General features: G+C 36.4%; 3 protein-coding genes across 3 annotated transcripts in view; 2 read left to right on the forward strand and 1 right to left on the reverse strand.

Moving 5' to 3' along the window:
• The window catches only part of GPR155 (G protein-coupled receptor 155), a 47,120-nt gene extending 46,959 nt beyond the window's left edge, over positions 1 to 161 (forward strand). The window contains exon 17 of the mRNA XM_074399450.1: positions 77 to 161. Within this exon, the coding sequence (XP_074255551.1) occupies positions 77 to 95 (19 nt within the window). The 3' untranslated portion in view covers positions 96 to 161. The remainder of the gene's footprint in view (positions 1 to 76) is intronic.
• Positions 162 to 1,571: 1,410 nt separating this feature from the next.
• On the reverse strand, positions 1,572 to 23,140 carry SCRN3 (secernin 3). Its single transcript, XM_010351893.3, has 8 exons — positions 23,044 to 23,140; positions 20,447 to 20,616; positions 18,736 to 18,917; positions 17,656 to 17,855; positions 14,473 to 14,685; positions 6,873 to 7,035; positions 5,167 to 5,341; positions 1,572 to 1,754 (listed from the first exon to the last, which is right to left on the reverse strand). The coding sequence occupies exons 2-8, from the start codon at positions 20,603 to 20,605 to the stop codon at positions 1,572 to 1,574; spliced, it is 1,275 nt and encodes a 424-aa protein (XP_010350195.1). The 5' UTR covers positions 20,606 to 20,616; positions 23,044 to 23,140.
• Positions 23,131 to 25,218, forward strand: part of CIRSR (corepressor of RBPJ and splicing regulator) — a 42,052-nt gene continuing 39,964 nt past the window's right edge. The window contains exon 1 of the mRNA XM_003921851.4: positions 23,131 to 23,310. Within this exon, the coding sequence (XP_003921900.2) occupies positions 23,239 to 23,310 (72 nt within the window). The 5' untranslated portion in view covers positions 23,131 to 23,238. The remainder of the gene's footprint in view (positions 23,311 to 25,218) is intronic.

The following is a 25,218-nucleotide window of genomic DNA, read 5'->3' on the forward strand; positions in this document are numbered from 1 at the left end:
ACTGCTCCAAAAAACAAAGTTTCTTTTCAAAAAGTTTTCGGAGGGGGATTCATAATCAGATTTAAATTTTTTATAGATTTCTCTGGCTGCAGTGACTCATGTGGATGGAAATAAAGAACAAAAAGAGTGTGTAGGAGAAGAGTTAACTGCAATGGTCCAGGTAAGAGATGGTGCTAATTTAGTCTACAGTGGCAGCAAAGGAGAAGGTGACAACATGCTTGCCCTAGAGAGGGAAATAAGATTCCCACATGTGTCCCCAAGGAAATCAATGAACTGTGTGCTCTTAGTTCCCTCATCTATTAAAAGAGAGAAGAGGAGTATAGGGGTTGGCCAGGGGCCTTCATGTAGAGACAGCCTATCACTGAACCAAACTTAAGGCAAACAGAATCAGGTGAGTACCTGAGTCAGACATCTTTTCCTTTGTAATGTCAGCCCTATATTAGACAAGAGCAGTATCAGGCAGATGACGGTATTATGAGAGAACTTTGAAAACATAACTTCCTGAGCACTCTTTGAATATAATGACTCACTTCTTTATTAACCTAATTGTGTTGATAGCAATTAGCAAATATGATAACATAACCAAATACCAAAATGGACAATCTAGAAACCCAAAAATACTTAGTGTTATTTTCAGTTGGATTTTTGTTTATATTTGCAATTTTGAGTCTTACTTGATACTCTTTATGTAACCTAAACAATGTTTTATAAATTTTAGGAAGCTGTTACTCATTTATAGTATTCATAATATATAATGCATTATAGTGTTCTTAATGTTATCATGTTCATAATATACTAATAATTCTGTTTCATTGCCACTACCTCATTCTTGTTTCTGTTTTCACTGAGTGAAACACTGAGAACAACAATGAGAGATTTCAGACCCAGAAACAATATATCCTAAGGTTTGGTTCTTTTATCTTATTCTCTATTCTCCCAAATAAGCTCTTATAAAAATATATCTTATTAACATAAAAGCCTATTAAGGAGAATCACCCTAAAAATGCTAGATAATCAGAGCTACAAACTCACTGGTTAGCCAAATCTTGACAAAGAGCATGTCTGAGTTTACTAAAAGTGCATTTGCAGAACTAATATACTGTATTAACAATGTGTAAATCTAGAAATTTTTCTTGTTAGAGCTGGTTAATATTTGCCTAAAGCACAAACAACTCATCACTTGAGATGTTTTTCATGAATAAGGAAAATCTGCTTTCTTGATGTAACAGAAAATGATTTGAGGGTGCTAAATAATTATAACATAAATCCATGCATCATTTTAATGTTTCATTCTTAATATAGAATTGAATACTTAATAATCATGACAAACTTACTATAGCTGAAGAAAATAATACATCACCTGAAATAACACCTGTATCCCACGATACATTAATCCAGTTCTAATGTTTTCTTTCTGAGTATTTCAGCAACAATGTAGTTTTAATAGTCAAGATACCACTTGAATGCTATCCAAGAATAATCAGATCTGCTCAAATTAGGTTTATATAATTTACCAAGGTGATAGATTATAACTCTGGAGATTGCTGACCATTGATCACTAAGAACTAATATTAGCTGACCATATGATCACTAACATTTGACTGATAAATTTGAATTTCATCTTTTGTACACTGAGGAAAGAGATTAACAATTTTATCCACATCAAGATGCTTGTTTTGAAGGATTGATTCCATCTGTCTGAATAGCTCTTTCTCCAGTTTCCTCATGTAGTCCAACATTATTTTGGCTTTTTCCTAAACAATTAAAAATATAAAGATAAACACATATACACATACATATGAATCTAATCAAATTCCAACCCACCTCTACAGACAAGGTTTGTTCATTCTGGCTTCTACTTGTGGTTTGGTTCCCTCCTTGTTCTTTAGAGATAGAATGAAATTCTTTGGGGAAATCATTGCTCTAAATTGAGTTAATGTATGAATACCAAACTATTAATTATTTTTAGTAGAAAAGACAAAAATAATTATGAGACTACTTTATAAGTAAGAGACCTAAAAGACAACAGGAGAATAGAAAATCTCGTATGAATTGTGTATGCGGAAGGTTGCTGAAAATTGAGGCTAAAATATTTTTATCAATTTATATCTTTTAAATTTAAAACCAATATCAGATTAAGAAAACAGAATAGTAATGTTCAGGAGAAAATCAACTAAAAGGAAACATTTCCTCTATAACTGCATCGTTATTTCAATAAAGGGAGAAAAAAAGATCCATAACTCCTACAGAAAGAAGCAGTTTTTAAATTGTTGATGAATCACCATGATCAGTTATGAAGTAGTTATCTAGAGGAAAAGTATGTAAGAAAAAAGTTGGCTGGGCCCAGTGGCTTATACCTGTAATCCCAGCACTTTGGGAGGCCTGGGCAGGCAGACCCTCTGAGGTCAGGAGTTTGATACCAGCCTGCCAACATGGTGAAACCCCATCTCTACTAAAAATACAAAAATTAGCCAGGCATGGTGGCGCGTGCCTGTAGTCCCAGCTACTCGGAAGGCTGAGGCAAAAGAATCACTTGAACCCAGGAAGCAGAGGTTGCAGTGAGCCAAGATTGTGCCATTGCACTCCAGCCTGGGCAACAGAGTGAAACTTTCTCAGAAAGAAAAAAAGAAAAAAAAAGTTACTAGAAAGTGAGCATAATTTTAAAAATTTGAACCATTATGGGGTAGAACTCTATAAAACAAAGACTGTTAACATGGATTTCAATATAAAATTTATGCAGTTTTTTTCTGAGGAAACACATTTCATATTAGTGGGAAAAAAACTGATTTTGTCTATAAATGGTATGGAATAATTAGTTACCTTTTTGGAAAACAAAGGTAGAATCCCTACTTCATGAAATACACAAAAGTAAATTACAGATGGACTAAAGAACTAAATTTTAAAAAAACACATATAAGCTAGAAGTTATATTTATATTGAGGTGAGACAGGCCTTTTGAAACATGAAATTATGATGCCTTAACGCAAAAGACTAATACATATAATTGACTAAGTTTAAAATTTTTGTCTGACAAAAAAGTTAAATGCCAAACAATAAACTGGGGTAAAATTTTGCCTTATTACAAACAGTTAATATTCACATATTTTTGCCTGTTTAAAGCAAAACAAAACAAAACAAAACAAAAACAACCCAAAATCAATGGAAAAATAGCTTAAAGGAAAAAATAGACAAGTAATTTAAAAAGAAATACTCATGACCAATAAACACAGGAGAAGGTTTTCAATCTTATTAGTAATCAAGAAATGTAAATTAAAACTACCCATAAGATTGACTCTCCCTAAGACACAAAAGTAGTTACAGAGCCAGGACCAGAACCCAGCTCTTTTACTCTTCTTTTCTCAAATTCCATTATCTTTCTACTACTTTATGTTGTCAATCAACATTTTATGTTTTTTAAGTAAAGGTTAAGATAGTTGCAGCTGGCCAGGTGCAGTGGCTTACACCTATAATCCCAGTGCTTTGGGAGGCCGAGGCAGGTGGATCACAAGGTCAAGAGATTGAGACCATCCTGGTCAACATGGTGAAACCCCGTCTCTACTAAAAAAAAAAAAAAAAAAAAATACAAAAATTAGCTGGGCATGGCGGCGCACGCTTGTAGTCCCAGCTACTTGGGAGGCTGAGGCAGTGGTTGCAGTGAGCCGAGATCGCGCCATTGCACTCCAGCCTGGGTAACAACAACGAAACTCTGTGTAAAAAAAAAAAAAAAAAAAAATAGTTACAGCTTTAAATTTTTTATTTAAAATAAAAATTTTCAAATAAAAATCGGAAGTCTAGCGGAGCTCACTGCTTTAAGCATAAGTGAAATCGGTGAGGAGGAAAAAAAGGCGTGGCAACAATGCCAGCACTGCAGACAAAAATAAGTAATTACCCGGAGGAAAATTCATTTAATCCATTTTAGGAGAGAATGTAAATGTATATGCCTTTGACAAAGTAAAAGGAATTATAGGGGAAAAAACCAGAAGGTAGTAGAAACAGATAAGAAAAGATTTTAAATGGTTAATGTTTTCTTTCATTGCAGGGAGTCAATAGATGGATGCCTTTAGGCAGACTTTCCATTCCCTTCTTATCTATTATTTTTCTGTAGTGGGCTGAATAGGTATAAACATTATAAAATTACCTATCTATCGATGCCAGAAAAAAAGAAATCCTTATTTTTCTTTAGCAGACTGAATAGGTAAGAACATTATAAAATTACCTGTCTATGCCAATATAAAATAAATCCTTATTTCTAGAGAAGAGATATATTTTGAGTGATGTATCACTCTTCTATAATGCTTACATTTTAAAATAATGAGGATGCATCACTTTTTAAAAACTAAAACTCATTATTAGTTTAAGTCTCTGGGGTTTTAAGTCACTTTCAATTAATTTTAATCTAGGGCTGTATGATTAAGAAAATTACATTAAGAGGGGTTGGGCGCGGTGGCTCAAGCCTGTAATCCCAGCACTTTGGGAGGCCAAGGCGGGTGGATCACGAGGTCAAGAGATCGAGACCATCCTAGTCAACGTGGTGAAACCCCGTCTCTACTGAAAAAAAAAAAAAAAATACAAAAAATGAGCTGGGCATGGTGGCATGTGCCTGTAATCCCAGCTACTCAGGAGGCTGAGGCAGGAGAATTGCTTGAACCCAGGAGGCGGAGGTTGCAGTGAGCCGAGATTGCGCCATTGCACTCCAGCCTGGGTAACAAGAGCGAAACTCCGTCTCAAAAAAAAAAAAAAAAGAAAATTACATTAAGAAACCAGGCCAACTGCTCTTCGGAGGCTTTGTAAATTTTGGTTATATACTAAGCAAGAAATTACTTTAACTCTTCTTGATTCAGATACTTTATCAGCAAAGTTGGAATCAAAACAGTGGTTGTGAAGATTAGATAAAATAATCCATGTAAAAATACTATATAAGTGCTCAACAAATGTTAGCTATTGTTACTATGTTTAATGTACTAAATTTCTCTACAAGATTTGCAATACATATATTCATAACCAAAGATAAAAATAATACATCTCTACTATAGTCTGAGCGTCTAAACTCTTACTAAACCTGTATTTTTTATAAGAGGGGAGGAAAGCTGATACTACAAAGTTCAAAATACGGATTGAATCAAACTTTATACTTAATGATACAACAAATAATATAATCTAGCATACCTCATTATTATTTACTACTTCCAATGCCTGTTGATGTTTCTGGTAGAGTGGGTGTCTTCTGTCAGGCTTAAAATGTGACTTCTTTTTAACTAGGTCTTCAAGTTCAAATGTTGGTGAACTGGTATCCAACAGTTGTGAAATATGTGGCACAAATATGAAAGGCTTAAAAACAGATCTAGAAGAAAGAGTCTTTATTAAATTATCATGTCAATATATAAAAATATTCAGTGTTATTCTAAGTCTTCCAAGATTCCTTCTAATTAGAAGTTTCTGTTAATGATGCTACACACTAACTTGTTCCTGTCACGTTAGTTATACCATGCCTGTCTTCCCGGGTACACCGGGGTCTCCTTTGGGGCAGAGAACCATACTTTATTTAGTCCTGTATTCCCATGAACCTAACAGAGGACCTGGCACATAAACAGTGTCAGCAAAGTTATAGTTTGTCTTTCCTACTTCAAATTCCACAGTTGGAAGATAAGAACAACCTTTAATTTTACACATTGAGAATTAAGACTTGGGGTAAATATCAGTGTCAGTAAGGAGGACACAGGCTGGGCACAGCGGCTCATGCCTGAATTCCCAGCACTTTGAGAAGTCAAGGTGGGAGAATCTCTTGAGACCAGGAGTTTAAGAACAGACTTGGGCAACATAGCAAGACCCCATCTCTACAAAAAAAATTAAAAATTAGCCAGGCATGCACCTGCAGTACCAGCTACTTGGGAAGCTGAGGGAGGAGGATCACTTGAGGCCAGGAGTTCAAGGCTACAGTGTGCTGACTCTGCCACTGTACTCCACTCTAGCTTGGGTGACACAGCAAGACCCTGTGTCAAAAAACAAAAGGAGGACTCAAAGGCTTTATTCCATTTTCTTGAGGATATTTTTAATACTGTGAAAGGCTATATAACACTAAGAGACAGTGAATATAAAATTATTTCTAAATGTGAGATACTAGCGACTTAAATCAAGATGGTCTACAAAAGTCCACCTAAAATATAAACTGGGCTGGGTACAGTGGCTCACACCTGTAATCCCAACACTTTGGGAGGCTGAGGCAGGCAGATCACTTGAGGTCAGGAGTTTGAGACCAGCCTGGGTAACATGGTGAAATCGCGTCTCTACTAAAAACACAAAAATTAGTCAGTGTGGTACTGCACACCTGTAGTCCCAGCTACTAGGGATGCTAAGGCATGAGAATCTCTTGAATTTGGGAAGCAGAGGTTGCAGTGAGCTGAGATCACGCCATTGTACTCCAACCTCAGTGATAGAGCGAGACTCTGTCTCAAAAAAATAATAGTTAAGTAAAACTGGAACTATTGATATGTTAAGTCGTACATTATATTCCAGATATGAGTGCATAAGTAAATCCTGTACAACTACATCATTTAACCTCTTTACTGTTATGAATTATCTAATATCATATCTGAAATCTGGGTAAGAAAATCTTTTCTTAACAATATTAAATCTATTTGTAGGAAGAAGGAGTAGGGATAATGCATACAAGAAACTATTCACATTTCCTTCCCATAAAAAGAGAACAGTTATGCATAAGTGGATATTGCAGATTAAAGCCTGAACAGAAAATACATCAAAAATTATTGTCCTATTTGTATAACAAAAATTTATCCTGACAAAATCATTAACATACTAATGACTCTACTCCATCCCATGACCCCTTGCTGGTTTATAGTATTTTGTGGCTTCACCTCTCAGGATCAGGAGTCCCTGTAAAGAAGTGAATGCAAGGAAGGCTGGAGTCCTGAGGTAAAATAGAAACCATGCTTGCAGTGGTCAAGAATTCTCCCTCCATATTGATGCCACTTGGTTTATCTCGAAGAATTTCCATCATTGTTTCAAAAGTTATGTTTCCTAGGGAAATAATTTTAAAAATTATCAAATACATATGTATATACAAATGCTTTGTAAATATGAACTGCTTTTTCTACTGATATATGAGATATTAGTCTTGACATAAATTAAGAGACTAACGATAAACAAACTTTGTATCAGCTGCAATTAGATTAATTCCACTGTCACAAGAAAGGTATTTTATTTTAAATATAAACTAGGCAAAGTTTCAAAGCCATTGAACTGATAAAAACTCCCTAGGAAGAAGGAATTAATAAGGCAAAAATATATTCAATCCCATTGCCCTTATATATTTTTGTTATTATTTTTATTTTTTTTAAGACAGTCTCACTCTGTCAGGCTAGAATGCAATGGCGTGGTCTTGGCTCACTGCAATCTCTGGCTCCTGGGTTCAAGCGATTCTCGTGCCTCAGCCTCTGGGACTACAGTCACGTGCCACCATGCTGACTGATTTTTATATTTTTAGTAGAGATGGGGTTTCACCATGTTGGCCAGGCTGGTCTCCAACTCCTGACCTCAGGTGATCCTCCCCAGCTCAGCCTCCCAAAGTGCTGGGATTACAGGTGTAAGCCACTGTGCCTGGCCTATGCCTGGATAATTTTTAAATTTTTCTATAGAGATGGAGATCTCACTATGTTGCCCAGGCTGGTCTCGAATTCCTGGCTTTAAGTTAGCCTTCCGCATCAGCCTCCCAAAGTGCTAGGATTACAGGAATGAGCCACTGTGCCTAGCCTTTTGTCTTTAATTGAAAAAAATTAAGCCTTGTAAATGTAATATAGTTACTCATGATTTGGATTTAAGTAGACCATTTTATTATTAGTTTTCTATATATCCCATCTATTCTTTGTCCCGTTTCTTCTTTCTTGTCTTCTTTATAATTTATCAAGTATTTATTATTCTAGTTCTCCCATTAGCTTACTATTTATACACTTTAAAAAATCTTACTACTTTCTCTTGACTTACTACAATTGGTCTTAAATTAGTTCTTTATCACTTACCAATTAAGACAAGAAGGACCCATACAGAACTTAGCTCCACTTACTGCCTCCTATCCTTTGTGCTATTCTAATGCACTTTAATTTCTCCTGTGCTCCTCTGGGTCTTCTGAGAAGCAGATGCCACAACATGTGATCAAATGTACAAGGAATTTTAGGAGAAATGACTGTTACAGAAAATGGAGTGGGAACCTGGAAAGCCTCAGAGAACCATCAGACTGTGATACAAGTCTGAATCTGAGTTTAGTAGAGAAGGAAGAGAAGTTGGAGAGGTATCCTAGACTGCCGTGCCATTTAGGGAAAGCCTGGCCAGGCTGTCACGGAGTCCTTGATCCATGTCAGCCATTAGAGGAGTGCTGTGTATCCCTAGAATGGGCCTGCCTTCATCTCCCTGCAGCTCTCAGTCACTGGCCAAAAGCAACCTGTGGAAAATATAGTGCTCCATGAAATCCATGCATAATAGACTTTAAGCACTGCAGCATGGCCACTGGTTCGAAAATTACTATTATTTTCAACAATGTTTGTTTAGTTTTACCTACGTATTTACTGTTTCTGTTGCTCCTGCGTACCTTGCTTCTATCTGCCTGAAGAATGCCCATTAGCATTTTTTTTAGTGCCAATCAGCTAGTAATTCTCTGTTTTATTTCACCTTTATTTTTAGAGGATATTTTCGCTGGATATACATTCTAAATTAGTAGTTATTATCTTTCTCCATCACCTTAAAGTTGTCATTTTACAGTCTTTAGAATTCCCTCCCTTCTGTTGAAAAGTTAGCTATCAGCTTTATATTTGCTCCTTGAAGATATATATATATATATATATATATATATATATATATATATTTTTTTTTTTTTTTTTTTTGAGACAGAGTCTTGCTCTGTCACCAGGCTGGAATGCAGTGGCGCTGTCTTGGCTCACTGCAACCTCTGCCTCCTGAGTTCAAGCTATTCTCCTGACTCAGCCTCCCAAGTAGCTGTGACTACAGATGTGCACTACCACGCCCGGCTAATTTTTGTATCTTTAGTAGAGATGGGGTTTCACCATGTTGGCCAGGATGGTCTCGATCCCCTGACCTCTTGATCCACCCTCCTCAGCCTCCCAAAGTGCTGGGATTACAGGTGTGAGCTACTGTGCCCAGCCTCCTCTAGATGTGTTTAAGATTTTTCTCTCTTTTTTTCCCCTCAGAAATCCTACTATGATGGGCATAAGTGTGATTTCCTCTTATTTGTCCTTCTCGGGATTTGTAGAGCTTCTTGAGACTGTTGCTTGAGGACTTTTATTAGTTTGGGCAAATTATTGGCCAATATCCTTCAACTATTGGTTTTGCCTTTCCCTATTTTCTCTCTCCTTTCCTGTCTCTAATTTATGTATGTGAGTCCTTTTCACTGAATCCTATATATGCCTCTCAGACTCTTGTCTATATTTTCTAAGCTTTTATCTCTGAATTGGAATCTTTTCTACTCATCTTCCAGTTCACTAATTTTTTTCTTCTCCCATATCTAACCCATTGTTAATCAACCTATTGGATTCTTAATTTGTTATAATTTTTTAGTTGTATTACTCCCATTTGGTTATCTTTTACAGACTTCGGTTCCCTGATAAAATTTTACATCTTTTTATCTAATTTTCTGGAATATATAAAATACAGTAATTTTAAACTCTGTTTCCAATAAAGCTAATGTGTAGACAGCCTGTGGGTCAGTTTCTACTATCTGCTTTTTCTCTTGATTTTCAGTCATTTGGTCTTATTTCTTAGCATGCCTGATAATTTTTGATTGAATGAAATTTTATAGAGGCTCTGCATGATATTTTCTTTCACAGAGCATTTAATATTCTTCTGGCAACCTGACAGAATATAGGTAGATTAGCTTGATCCAATGTTGAGACTAATCTATCCCTTGTTCTTACTCTTCCTATGGAGTAGCCTTTCTGGGGTCTCAATTGAAAGCTTAGGGGTATTTCCCAGGTCCCTTCTTCTTGGTTGGCCTTCCAATCCAGTTTTTGTCCCTAAGGCTTTATGAGGCTGCAAAAAATCTCTGTTTAGCTTTTAAGGCTCTTAGCAGCTACTTTCTGCTTGATTTTTCAGCATCACGTCTCATCCTACCTACATGCTGCTTAGAAGTCGACAATTGCGTTGAGAAACTATGACCCAGAAAGTCAAGCTCTTCTCCAAGTGTAGAGTCTTTTTCTCAGTCTCCAGGATCTAGGCTCCTCATCTCTACTCTTTTGTATACTATTTTGGGTATTCATCTATGTCTTCAAACAACAGGGAGTTTTTCCCTCCAGATCTCATAGTTATTCTTGGAAGGAAGTTGGTCTAATACCAGCTACTCCTTCATAACCAGCTCTGCGCTTTTTAACTACTCCACTGCACTAGTATGCTACTCATTTATTAAATACATTAGTCTCTTTTTACCCTGAAGTAGTACCAATTTATTAATAATAGTAATGAATGTGGTGAATCCATATGGTAACAAGTACAGTTTTAAACACACACACACACACACAGAGGCCAGGTATGGTAGCTTATACCTGTAATCCCAACAGTTTGGGAGTATGAGGCAGGAGTAGAGCCCAGGAGTTTGAGACCAGTCTGGGCAACATGGCAAGTTCCCCATCTATTAAAAAAAATTAGCCAGGTGTGGTGATGCGTGCCTGTAGTTCCAGCTGCTCAGGAGGCTGAGGCAGGAGGATCGTTTAAGCCCAAGAGACTGAGGTTACAGTGAACTATGATCACGCCACTGCACTCCAGCCTGGATGACAGTGCAAGACCCTGTCAATCAATCAGTCAATCACAAAACACTGTTTCTGCTAACAGATATTTTTAGATACTTTGCATGGAAATGTTTAATTATTATATTTTAATTAGTTCTAAAGAAACAACTTTCACTTAACATGGTTGATTAACCACAGGTATTTCCTTCCTCTCTCAAAACCCTACTATAATGACAGTAAGAATGAAAAATGAAGTAACTTGTAAAAACAAAGAGAGCAAGAAAAGCAAGCATCTCCCCCCGCCCCCCTGCCCCATTCCCATAATTGGGAATTAAAAGAAAAAGCTCACGGCAAGTCTGTATCCAAATTTTAACTTATAAAATTTCAAATTAAAACTAACTTTGTATAAAATAACCTAATGTTCTTCCCTCAGTTAATTATATAGGCTACCAACTATTTTATGTTAATAATAACAGATTTAAACAATCTACATTCTCTTATCCAGTTTCTCCACAATATAGCCATTACTTCAAAATCAAGAAAAATAACTTATTGACTTTATAGACAACTAGTTGCAGAAGTAATATATTTCTGTTTATTTGGAAAAACACAGTAAAGAAGGTGTGCCTAAAAGCAGCCCTTAATATTAAAACTAAACAATAAAGCAAAAACCTGCCATCCACACCTATTTATCAGGCACATAGCTTCAGCACCTAGTGAGCTTTAAAAATGATTCAAATCCAAATTTCTATAAATGGCAAGTTTTAGTGAAAGTGTCAGAACTGTAATACTGTGATAATACAGGTATTATGAAAATACTTTCTATATACAAAACCTACAATTCTCAAAATGAAAGGAGGATTTACATGATCACTTGAGTAGGATAGCCATAAGTAATCCACTAGCAAGCACTGACTAAGTACTGAGATGGCAGTGGCAGGGTTCAGTAAAATAAATGCAAAACACAGGGTGTAATTTCATTGCAAGTTAAGCTAGTTATTTAAAATACATGAGTGAAGATAGATTCGATTTGGAAATACATGCAGCACAGTTAATAGCTATCAGGTAGGGATAGTTGGAAAGAAGAGAGGTAGGCTGTTCTATCTAGAAAAATCATAGGAAAAATTAACTATAATGTGCTGGTAGACAATTTTCTGTGAAAGTAGTAGAAAGACATATTCTTTTGTCAAAGCACAGAAAGCTGGATGAGCTATACTTCACACTTGAGAAAAAGTTAAGTTTTGTGTCAGATTCATCTATTACTGTAAGCATGTATGGATTTCAGATCCATGATTTGGTTATTCTTAAACATAACTGAATTAATTATTATGACGCAGTAGCTAATTGGCTTATAATTATTTCTTTTTTCTTCCTTTTGTCCAATTACTCTAAACCTTAGAATTTTCCTCTCCATCTTAATTATGCATTGTTGTTCTTCATTTTTAAAGAATATCTGCTCATTTTATTTCCTGAGCTTTTAAATTTATTACCAGCAAAAAGTACGTAACAGTCATCTTTGTTAAACTATCTGCAAATTACAATTTAATTCTAATCAACTAACAATCCTTTGTTAATTTATTCAATACTTACTAAGCACACACAACATAGTGAATTAGGTGCTGAGAGAAAAATACGGACAAATAAGAAAGTTCATTTTTTTTCAGTTTCATGGAGAAGAGCACAAACACAGATGGTTTCTTCATTTGTAAAATGAAATTGATATCTATTTCACATGGTTGCTTAAAGAATAACATAATTAGGATTGGCACGTTGGCTCATGCCTGTAATCCCAGCACTTTGGGAAGCTGAGGCAGGTGGATCACAAGGTCAGGAGTTTGAGACCAGTCTGGCCAACATAGTGAAACCCTGTCTCTACTAAAAATACAAAAAAATAGCTGGGCGTGGTGTCAGACACTTGTAATCCCAGCTACTTGGGAGACTGAGGCAGGAGAATCACTTCAACCTGGGAGGTAGAAGCTGCAGTGAACCAAGATTGTGCCACTACACTCCAGCCTGGGTGACAGTGTGAAACTCCATCTCAAATAATAATAATAATAATATAATTAAATCATTTAGCACAGGAGCTGACCCTTGATAAAAGCACTTAATAAATGGGAGTAGGTGTTGCTGCAACAGCTACTCCTGATTTACTGTTTTTTTTTTAAATTTTGAGTTCCAGGACACATGTGCAGGATGTGCAGGTTTGTTACAAAGGTAAACGTGTGCCGTGGTAGTTTGCTGCACAGATCAACCTATCACCTAGGTATTAAGCCCAGTATACATTAGGTGTTTTTCCTGATGCTCTCCTTTTACAGCAAGTCTAAAATTAAAGTCCTTAGTATAACATGCTTTAGCATTTTCTACATACCTATCTATCAACATGGGGGAAAAAGATTGGTTAGATTACCTATTTACAAAACTATAAACTAACATTAAGAAACCTTACAGAAAACTTTCAAATTGTAAGATATTCTTTTGGAAATTAAAATATAAGTAAGATATTAACTACTTTGAAAACAATAATGTTAAGGCATTCTAAAAATATTGTCAAACTTTTTTCTTTTTGTTTGTACTGAGATTGGATTTATTTAAATAGCTGTATTAGGACCAAACAACATTAATAATAAAAGGTAAAAGAAACATATATACAGGGGAATGTACTCATGACTTCACGTAAAAATCTCCTTTGCCACTCCCTGTGTACTTGTCACTAAAAGACTCAAAGTATCCAAGAGCATCAGCTTTATTCTAGAGTCTTACTCTATTTTTGCTACAGGTCTGAGTTAATATCTTGAATTTCAGGTGGATCGGAGTGCCCACCTCCTAAGACTGCTCCTACCCCACACTCCACCCTCAATCACCACCACCTTTTGGGTGAGGTTCTAAACCCAGCAAGGGAAGAGGATGAGTTGTCTTCTCAGACAAAGGAAGATGCAAATCATTCCTTCTGGGAGGGTTAGATTATTATCTCAGAGGAGTTGATTCTTGTAAAACAGAAAACTATACTCTTGACCCTCAGATCTTCCATCTAGCCTGTCTCTACAAATGGCATTTCCAGCTGTTCACTGGTTCCCAGCAGAAACCTGGTATTCATTTGTGACCTCTTTCTCTATCTAACCTTCACTCCAATTAATTAACTCCAGTCCATTCTGCCACCAAAGTATATCCCAAATCTTCCACTTTGCTCCATCTCCATGCCACCACTGCCATTCCTGAGCTAGCTAACCTTTATGCAAGTTAGAGAAAGGAGCCTCTTCTTTTGGGCAGATAGTGGGGCTGGATTTCAGCCCCTCCACAATCTTGCTTGGTGGCCCTGGACTCCAGACCAAGCCATCCTGCCCTGTTGTAATCAATTCCTCAATGTTTTGCCCATATCACACCACTCCAGCCTGAGTGTCAGATCAAAACACTCTCAAAAAAATTTTAAAAACTAGAGTCATTTTATCCTTCAAGTGAAGGAGGGTATATCAGTTACATATCTTTATTAGTACCATGACCCTTTTAACAATTATCTGCTACTCAGTAATCTAAATAAAGCTTACTTTGCTGGAATTATTTGGAAACAAATAATTCAAAAAACAGCTTTTATAATAAATAAATCTTTTCCATTTTAATAGAACAATATTTTTACTAAGTATAATTCCCCAAAACAGATTTTATCACTTGCATATTACATCTGCACAAAATGTAGTTTGTCATCCTAAAATTATTTATATGTTAAAATTACCTTTGTGCTTATTTAGAAGCTTGTAGCCCTCACAGTATCTGCCTGATGAAGTCATCATCTTGGCTGTGTCAAGATAGGAGTATGCTGCAGCAAAATCAAACTCCTTTTTACCATCCCACCAACCTTTCTGCTTAGCATAGGTTCTCATGTCTGGGTGTTCCCGGTCAATCTTGGTTGTTATGGAAAGCTGATTAGAAATATTACGAACTCCCTCTATTTTCAAAGAAGAAGAGGAGAAGGGAGAAGAAAAGTCATATTTAACATAAAGCATGCATCTGTACATTTTGATTCTTAATCACTATTTAAATGTAAATATCGACTTCTAAATTTTGTGCCATGTGCATGTGCATCTATTATGTATTCAAAAAAATAAATGATTTTTAAAATTAAACTTATTTTGAGATAATTGTAGATTCACATGCAGTTACAAAAAATAATACTGAGAGATAATGTGTACCCTCTACCCAGTTTCCCCCAATGGTAACATCTTGCCAAACTGTAGGGTAGTATCACAACCAGAATATTGGTATTGATATAGTCAAGATAAAGAATACTTCTATCACCACAAGGATCCCTCATGTTGCCCTTTTAGAGCCACAACTACTTATCTCCCACCCCAAATCCTTAATTAACCTCAGGCAACAGCTAGTCTGTTCTCCATTTCTATAATTGTAATTTCAAGAATGTTATATAAATGGGAACACTACAATATATAAACTTTTGGCTTTTTTCACTGAACACAATTCTCTTAAGATTCATCCATGTTGCTGTATATATCAATAGTTTATTACTTTTATTGCTGAGTAGTATTCCAGGTATGAATGTATGACAGTTTGCTTACTTTTTCACAAGGTAAAGGATATCTGAATTGTTCCCAGTTTTCAGTCATCACAGAGAAAGTTGGTATACTTGTGTACAGGTTTTTGTGTAAATGTGTGTAAGTTTTTATTTTTCTGGGATAAATGCACAGGAGTACAATTGCTAAGTTGCAGGGTACTTGCATATTTCATTTTTTTTTTTAACTGACAAGCTATTTTCTAGAGTGGTTGGCTATACATTCTTACTAGCAATGTATGAATGATGCAGTCTCCACATTCTTACCAGCATTTGGTAATGTCACTATTTTTTCTTTTAGTCATTGTGATAGAGGTATAGTAAAATCTTATTGGAGTCTGCATTTCCCTAATAATGTTGAACATCATTTCATGTGCTTATTTGACATCTGTACATCTCTTTGGGTGAAACGACTCTTCATATCTTTTGCCTATTTAACTGGATTTTTTTTTAAAATGTTAAGTTTTGACTGTTCTTTATATATTCAAAATACTAGTCCTTTTTATAATTATTTTTTAAAAATTATAAATAAGTCTAGAATCAAAATTTATGACTTCCAAAAACATTATAGCATGAAACTATAAACAAAGTTTTCAACTAACATACAAAATAGGAAAAATAAAAGCCCATCTTAGAGATTATACTAAATGAAATACATTATGATAAATAAAAATTGATAATGTTTTAAAAACAACTAAAATGACAGTCTGTCAAGTAAAAATCAATGAAATTACTCTAATGAAGTCATACTTGGGATGCCCTCATTACAAAACCAGATCCAAGTCGTGACAGAATCAGATGGAAGAATTTTCTTTCTTTCCCCCTTCCTCTCTCTTCTTTTCTTTTCTTTCAACAGGGTCTCACTCTGTCACCCAGGCTAGAGTACAGTGGCACAATAATAGCTCAGTGCAACCTCAACCTCCTGGATTCAAGCAATCCTCCCCATCTCAGCATCTTGAGTAGCTGGAACTATAGGTACACGCCACCCCACCCAACTAATTTTTTTATTTTTTTGTAGAATTGAGGTCTCACTGTGTTGCCCAAGCTGGTCTCATACTCCTGGGCTAAAGTGATCCTCCTGCCACAGCCTCTCAAAGTGCTGGGATTCTAGGCATGAGCCACCATGCCCAGCCAATAATTTTCCATTAATAAATAATTCCCTACCATTTAACAATTTCGTTCTTGGGCTCAATTAGTAACAGGGAAACCAGTTGGCAAAGTTAATCTATAGCTAGACAATCAGATCCAGTGAAGGTGTTCATTTTAGATGGCCAGGTGGAGCTCTTTCAACAAAATGTATTTATTCATTTCTCTCTTGCGTGTAGTACATTTAATGAAATAAAAGTGCTCAACGGTATTATCAGGCCAGTTATCACAAGAGGAAAACGTCTAACTATAATGTTATATATCAACAAACATACGTGCGAAACATAAAACAAAATGTCCATCAAAACAACTGGTAATGACCTGTTTTGAAAAATAACACCCAAATCCTCCAAAGTTCAAGGCTACCTTCGTGAAGCCTTTCTGAACTCCTCTAGCTCACAATTACCTTTCTGTTCTCTAAATGTTAATAGCACCTATGTGTCTGTATCATTCATGCACTGTTTAACATTTCCGTTTGTATATTTTATCTCTTTAGTAAACTAGGAGTCCAGGAGTTTAACACCCAAGAAGCAGATGATTATGCTTAAACATAAGGCTATGTTCTAGAGAAAGAACATTGAACCGAGATTCAAGATTAAAAAATTTAAATTCTAGGTCATTCATTCACCACCTTAAATCACCTTATGTCTCTGGCTTTCCTCACTTGAAAAATGAGAGAAAGTTATGATCACAAAGAAAATTAGAAAAATCAAAGCATTCTACGACAATCAAATAATGTTGTTTTATTCAAAGATACAGAATGTTTATGTTTTATTATTACATCAACATAGCTTTTCCAACCACCAACTCACTAACACTTGTCTCTAACCCCATTCCCATTTCCTCACCTCCACACTTACATGTAAGATTTTGGAGTGCAGCCCAAAGTTTAAAGGGGAAGAAATGGTAAGGGATTATTAAAGTAAAAAAGTACTATGAAACGGCCAAGAGCTGCAGCAAAGAAAGTATACACAGGTTATGTGATTTTCATATTCCCAGAGGTAATGCTACCTTTTTATCTTTTTCAAGAAAGCTCTTTATAGCACTTTTTCACTGTTCTTTCAAATTTTTAAATTTTCCTTGTAGTTCAACCCTTCAGTGGACTAGATTATCAATCTTGGAAATTATTAAATGTAGTAAGTACAGGTAAGGGTGTATTTTATTAATTGCAAAACAAATTAAATCACAAAAATTTGTCCATACCTTGAACTTTTTCTGCTGCCCAGTACTTCCCTGCAGTCTCCAGTATCCAGGCTTCATTCCTATCAGCTATCAGGAAACTGTTGTGATAGCTAAATGCCATCCTACCCTCTGAGCAATTTCCACCCTGGCCATATTTTTCTAATAAATCAACAATGACATTGAGGGCTTTTTCAGCTGTATCGGCTCTTTCAAGGCCAAGTCTAAAACAAAAATACAAAGTTCCCAGGTTAAAAGAAATTTCCATTATTTTTCTTAATTTCATGATTCTGAGATTTTTTACATTTAAAGTAAAATTTCTTTCAAGTTAACAGGTGAAATGACATCTAACTTTAAAATTTTTCCTTCTGAAGTCAGTCTAGAATCATGGAAACAAAGTTTCTGGAGTCAAACAAACCCATCAAATTTGAAGTTGGTAATTCACTGTCAAGTTACTTTATCTCTGAACCGCAGATATCTCATTTGTAAAATGAGCGCAGTAACCCATGAGGTTACGGTGAGAATTAGTTAAGGTGTGATAAAGTATGTTAGGTACTTCCAATGATTTATAATTTCTACTTCTTCCCTTCTCCCAAATAATAATATCTGAAAGCTGGGCATGATGCCTTGTGCCTGTAATCCTAGCTCTTCAGGAGGCTGAGGCAGGAGGACAGCTAGAGGGCAGGAGTTCAAGACAAATGTAAGCAACACAGCAAGAACCTGTCTCTGAAAAAAAAATTTTTTTAATTAAAAATTAGCTAGATTTGGTGACATCTGCCTTTGATCCAACTGAGCTACTTTGGTGGCTCAGGTGGGATGATTGCTTGAGCTCAGGAATTCAAGGCCATAGTGAGCCATGATCACACCACCGTACTCCAGCCTGCATGACACTGTGATCTCGTCTCAAAAACATAAAAAATAAATAATAAGGAAAACAAACAAAACTGAGAGTCATGAAATTGCAAGTTGGTACTCTAAAATATTTTGACAGAAACTACAAAGTATCAAAGCACCCTAAAAATAGGAAAATAAAACAAGTAAGAGTTATACAAAAATTACAAATTTAGACAAGGTCTATAGTATAATATGTGACAAAAAAACAACCTGACAAGATCCATTCCTAGTAGTGCTTCTTCATCACAAACTTCTTCTCTTCCCCATACAGCTTCATTTCCAATGCAAACTCCATGCTCATTGGCTCCCATTTCTGCCCCCCACAACCAAGCTGGGCGACTCAGGACAACAGCATATGTTTCAGGAACTTGATCAATTTCTATATATGTACACTGTAAGAAAAAAAAAAAGTCATAGCATGAACCACAAAACTAGAAAAGTTATCAAAATCCATAATTTAAAAAATCAGTCAGAAGACAAGACTTACGAAAGAGGTAAAGGAAATAAAATTAAACTGAAATTTTCAATAAAAGGCATTACTCTTAAAACATATTCAGAATACCCCTAAAGTGTTATATTCATTCAAATGTTTGCTGACCATTTCCTATTAAAAAACATTCTGCCAAGAGATATGTTAGTTACAAACATGAATCAGATACAGGTCTCCCTTTTGAGAAACTAAAACTTGTACATTAACTAGGATAAATAAAGCATAAAGTATTAGGGTCATGAAGTAAAGATGAGGTGTTATTGAAGCTCAGGAGAAAGATTGTCTCCAGCTACAATAATTTGAAACATTTTTGTAGATGCATGTGAGTTGAAGCTTAAGGAAGTAGTTCTCAACCTGAATGTCCAGTGTTACTTGATTAGTGATATAAGTACCTATAGGGTAGCCTTGGAATACAAGAGTATTGCCATAGAATCTCATGTCATATGTTGAAGTCATCCATTAGGTATGTCCACAGCAATGAAAAGAATGAGAAACACTGGTTTACAGGATACGCTAGATTTAAATATGAAGAGATAAAGTGGAAATGGTATCGCAGATGAATAAGTGGTCTTAGCAAAAGAAAAAAATATGGCATAGTATACAGAAAAATCCAACATTTAATATGTTTTAATATTAGAATATTAATACAATAAAATATTAAATGTATGAATTAGCAACAATAGCATAATTTGAAGCTCTCATTTTAAGTTTCACATTAAATGGGTTCTTTAAATAAGTTCCTTTAATTTATGTGTAGAGTACTGCATAAAATATATATTGATACTGTTAACATAGGGCCTAATAAAGGATCCTTTAATTAATGTGTATAGTACTGCATAAAATGTATATTGATACTGTTAACATAGGGCCTAATGAACCTTTTTTGATGTGTCATAAAACTGTCATTCTCAGAGTCCGGGATGACGTTCCTATTCTACATCAAGTAGAACCTTTATCAATTCAGAATCAGAATCCTTTTTGTCCACCAAACTCCAGCTAACTCCAAGCTGAGTTTGGTGGACAAAACTTCTCTTCTGCTGCCACAGCATTCTGCTCTTACTTAAATTTAGCATTTAAACCATCCTATTTTATAATGGGGTATAATCATACATGTCATATTCCTATACTAGACTCTAAGCTCTTGGAACAGTCAGTCTTGACAGCTGACTTTAAATCTCTTGCCGTATCTAACATGCCTGCATATGGAAAGCATTCAAATAGTTAATAAAAGAATGGATAACTTTTATTACTGTTATTTCAACTTCCTCCAAATCACTGAAATAAAAGATCAGAGTTTATTTCTGACACATTTACTTTTCAAATTTAAATTCCTCAATTTTAACTTCTATAGTTTCTTCCAAATTGCTATTTATAGAAATAGCTTTATACTTTTAAAAAGCACATTGCTAACAAAACATTTATTTCACCTACCTTAAGATGTTCTCCCAGGTTATCATGAACTGCAGCAGGAAAATAAACTACCTCTTGTACTTCGTCACAGAGTCTATCTGAATTTTTTCCAAAAATAATCCTGTTAGCGACTGTTGCTGGAGGTAATGCCACGAAAGTGTCACAGGAAAAAGGTTCCATTTTTTTTTTAGCTAAAAATTATACAAAAGTTTCAAAATTAAAAAAAAAATACTTTTAAGTATATAAAAACAAAGGGTTTTACTCAATGACCAAAGGATATTATTACCAAATCTAATGTTCATTAAAGCTTTGATTTTTTTTTATTTTTGTTTTTTGGAGACAGGGTCTAGCTCTTTTACCCAGGCTGGAGTATAGTTGTGTGATCACGGCTCACGGCAGCCTGGAATTCCTGGACTCAGGAGATCCTCCCCCTTCTGTCTCCCAAAGCACTGGGATTACATGCATGCCTGACCATGCTTGGCTGTTCATTAAAGTTTTAAATTTCATATATTATAGCACAAAAATCAGTGTGAATATGACTTGGAACTCAATCTTGTACTACAAATCAATAAGAAATGACAATGAGAACTACCTTTTGTGTATAGTTCAAATGTATTCTCTAAGACCTTTCTCTCCTAAAGTCTTCCCTGAATTTCCTTTCATCACTTCTATATTTGGGAATCCCTGTACCTAGCTCTACTGTTGTAAAGTCTATCTTCTACTGTATTTGTGTATATGTGAGTCCCTTTACTGGACAACAAGATCCTTGAGGGCTGGGAGTATATCTTACAAATCTTTGTATTTTCATTGCTGGAACTTGTCTTACGGAAAAAAATCTTACATGCCAAGTACTTCCTCAAAGGAAGGAAGAAGGGATCTTCTTTGAGCTGAGAAAAAATATACACAGATAATTCTGACGAGACGGAAGTTTTGAAACAGACTTACTGATTCAGACAAAAAGGTCAATATAATTCCAAGTTGCTGATATTTCTAGGAGAAAGTTCACATATTTAATTTATAAATCCCAATTGTATACTTTAATATCTACATTACCTCTTCCATTGTAATTTGGAAAATCTTAACTCTTCAGTTATAATAAACACCTAAAGGTTCTTATTTTGCTGCCAGAATGGACACATTGTTTTAGTTTCCTTCTTTTCCTTTAATAATGACAAAACCTTAGAATGGCTTTACATAGGCAGATGCTAGCAATTTAAAAACAAAATTTTAATATAAGAAATGTTTCCTTAAAAAGAAAACAAAATGGCTAAAGAAAAAACTTCAGCTGGAACTCCTAAGGGTTTCCCTCTTCTCAGTGAGTAGACAGAGATCATGATGGCTTCTGTTATTTTCTTTGTGTATTTCAACGCTTATGTCCTGGATCTCCTTCTATTTGTGTTCTGGAGTTAGTTCCATCATTATATAACTTTGGCAGACTATTTAATCTCTCTCTTCCCTATTCCTTCTGCCTCATCAGTAAAATAAAAGATACCATTTGATGGGCTGTTATAAGAACTTAAGGCAACATATAAATCTGTACTGTTTTGCACAGTACAGATTACATAGTAGACACAGGAAAGCTGTTATTGTTCTTATTTGATAGGAGAGGAAATTTCTTATAAAGGCTTATTCTTTTTTAAATTTTTTTATTTTTTTGAGACGGAGTTTCACTCTTGTTGCTCAGTCTGGAGTGCGATGGCGATCTCGGCTCACTGCAACCTCTCCCTCCCAGGCTCAAATGATTCTCCTGCCTCAGCCTCCCGAGTAGCTGCGATTACAGGCGTGTGCCACCACACCCGACTAATTTTTTGTATTTTTAATAGAGATGGGGGTTTCACCATGGTGGCTGGTCTCCAACTCCTGACCTCAGGTGATCCACCCGCCTCAGCCTCCCAAAGTGTTGGGATTACAGGCGTAAACCACCGTGCCCGGCCAAGGCTTATTCTTAACATCGCCCTGATGGAGAACTTGGTGGATCACCTGCTGCAGTAGCAGCCATGTCCATTCAAAACCCTGGAGTCTCAAGGGCCATCAAGATGCAATAGGTAATCAGCTGCCTAACTGGGATCGCAGGGAAAGCTAAGGAAACTTGCCGCCTGGTTAGAATGGCACTTAGCCCACTGAGGAGGTGAAGCCTTGAGAGATTTTACCAACTCCTAGCGCGTATTAGTCATCTAATAAATATTTATTGAACGTCTTTCGGCGCCAGCACCGTACAGCTGAGGACAAAATAGGGCCTCCGTTCTTGCAGAGCTGTCTTTCTATTTCACGCGCTCTTAGTTCACCCGGCGCTTTCAGAAACATCATATTGTTGGATTCTCGCAAACATACTACGGTTAGGGCAGGAATTATTATCTACATGATACAGATGAGAAAAACGGTGCAGAGAAGTTTTTGCAGCTCGAGTTAGAGTTCACAGAAAGTAACCGGCTCGAGCTTCAAGCACCTCTGGTCGAAGAGGCGCCACGGTCCACCCCGCACTCCGGCCGGAGGCGCTCAAACTGCAGCCGGCGCAGCTGGGCCCCAGAGCCCCTCGGTCAAGCAGCGCCGCGCGGCCCCTCAGTCTTTCTGGTTTCTGCCTTAACTATGCAGGCCCCTCCCCCGTGCTCGCCCCTCACCTGTCCTCCCAGCTGCCCGAAAAGACTGGTTGATAGAGGGAGGAGTGGCCAGCGGAGGCAACAGTTCCCGGAAGCTGTCACCTTTGACCTCGGAAGTTCCCCCCTGCCGCCGGAAACGTAGTTCCGGTTAGGCGGCTGAGTTTGTTTACGTTGCTTATAGATCTAGCTGCTGCTTTCCCCGGCTCCAGCTCCAAGATGGGGAAATCCTTCGCCAACTTCATGTGCAAGAAGGACTTTCATCCTGCCTCCAAATCCAACATCAAAAAAGTGAGTAAAGAGACCAGGGGAGGGATCAGGCCCACGGGAACTGCCTTCCCAGAGGCTGGGAAGTGAAAGTGGTGGTGTCTCTGAGGTCCCTAGGACAGCCGCCTTTTCTCTAGGCCTAAAGCCCTGGTGGTCTCGCCTTTCTTACTGAGCAGCTCGCTTACGCAACGGGTCCTCAAAGCTTATTCTGCAACGGCGAGGAGTCCGGCGGCCTAGAGGATCTTTGTCGGCCGGAGCGTAACTCCATAATGTGTGGAGACTAATGTTAGAATTCCTCTGTACGTCCCTCAGCTGATTCTGGTTTTGTCTTTTCGGTTCCCAGGGATCACGGCTTCTGAACTCTATTCTTGTGTACCGAGAAGACGCCCCATTTCTTTAAGATACATCTTAAAGAAATTCATCCAATAATTTAGCGTCTTTTTGATGACCTCGTTGAAGTTTAGTGTTTTGCATAATTACAAGTCTAACAGGTGCAATAGTTTGGTGACTATCGTAGTAATGAAAAGCAGAAGAGTGAAGTAGAAAGAATCGGCTTTGGAATCACACCTGGATTCTAGTTATTCGAGCAGTCACTTTTAGCCTTAAGTCCTTGCATAAAATATTTTAAATATCTGATCCTCAGTTTCCTAATCTGTAAAATAAGGATGATTAACGTGATTGTGAAGATTAAGTGAAATCGTGGAGATAAAGGATTTGAAACAATGTAGGCACCTGTCAGTGTCCACTAGAGAGGAGGTGCTCAATAAAATGTTAATTGCCTCTAAATAGAAACTTGTGACAATAACTAAGCTTTTATTTGTTTTTAAAACGAGTTGAGGTGATGAGATTTTGCTATATACTCATTCTGCTAGACCAGTGATTCTCAACTTTTTTTTCACTGTTACCTTCCTAAAGAGCCTTATTAAACACTTTCTTGATCACTCCTCCATGAAATTTTAATAACACAGATATACCTTGAAAGCTCTTTGGTAATCAGCGAACCTCATCGCCTCATTTTACAAAAGAGGAAACAAATTTGCCAGGAGTTACACAGCTTGTTAAATGTTGAACCAGAACTAGGATCTGGAACACCTGATTAAGTGCTTTTTCCACTGCACCAGTTGTATTTGCGTAGTTGCAACTGTGGGAGGAAGAAGTTTCTTGTATTTGCTTGGCTCAAGTAACTTTTGACACCAAACACAGACATTTCCTTTCTCTGCATACTCAGGGTGTTAGCTCTTACTTTTTTTTACAAGAATGAAGCGATTAGATGGAATTCAGGTGCTTGCTTATTTCCTGTTTATATAAACAAATATACTTTAGAAAGCATGATTTTTTACTGGAACTTTTGACATTTAGCTTTATAAAAATTCAATGAAGCAGCTTTCTTACAAGAAAAGGAGAAATCCACAGAAAATAACTTTAGCAAATCCACTATGAGAAATTCAGTAAAGCAGTTACAGGCTTAGAACCTACATTCTTCTCATCCTTGTAAAGTGTCATGTAAAATGTATCAAATACTGTTGGCCTCTTCCATCTGTTTTATACTTTTTGCAGGATAGAGGAGAAGAATGAAGTGTTTCTGATAGCAGACCTTTATAGATAAGTTAACACTTTATGAGGTGAGGGGGTAACCTCTAGCATTCTTTATTAACTAAGGCTGGAGGAACTTTAAATGAAGATAAATAGAAAAAGAGCATAGGAGGAAACTTTTGGAAGTGATGGATATGTTTATAGTGTAGATTGTGGTGATAGTTTCACAGGGATATACTTATCACCAAACTCAGGTTGTATACATTAAATATATACAGTTTTTTATGTGTCATACTCCAGTAAAGTTTTTTTTTTTTTTTTTTTTTTTAATAGAAAGGAGTTTCATCAAAGAGTGCAAAAGAGTTCCACCATGAAATTTTTAAGGGCCAGGTGTGGTGG

The sequence above is a fragment of the Saimiri boliviensis genome, chromosome 5 (genome assembly GCF_048565385.1).
Source record: "Saimiri boliviensis isolate mSaiBol1 chromosome 5, mSaiBol1.pri, whole genome shotgun sequence".
NCBI classification, from domain to species: Eukaryota; Metazoa; Chordata; class Mammalia; order Primates; family Cebidae; genus Saimiri; species Saimiri boliviensis.

What these genes read in the sequence shown, in the direction of transcription:
- SCRN3 (XM_010351893.3), bottom strand. Translation starts at nt 20,605, where the DNA reads ATGGAACCTTTTTCCTGTGACACTTTCGTGGCATTACCTCCAGCAACA. An exon ending in GGGACTCCTGATCCTGAGAG is followed by an intron (nt 5,342 to 6,872) that starts GTGAAGCCACAA and finishes TCTTTCTTCTAG; the next exon opens with ATCTGTTTTTAAGCCTTTCA. An exon ending in AAGTAGTAAATAATAATGAG is followed by an intron (nt 1,755 to 5,166) that starts GTATGCTAGATT and finishes TTAATTGTTTAG; the next exon opens with GAAAAAGCCAAAATAATGTT.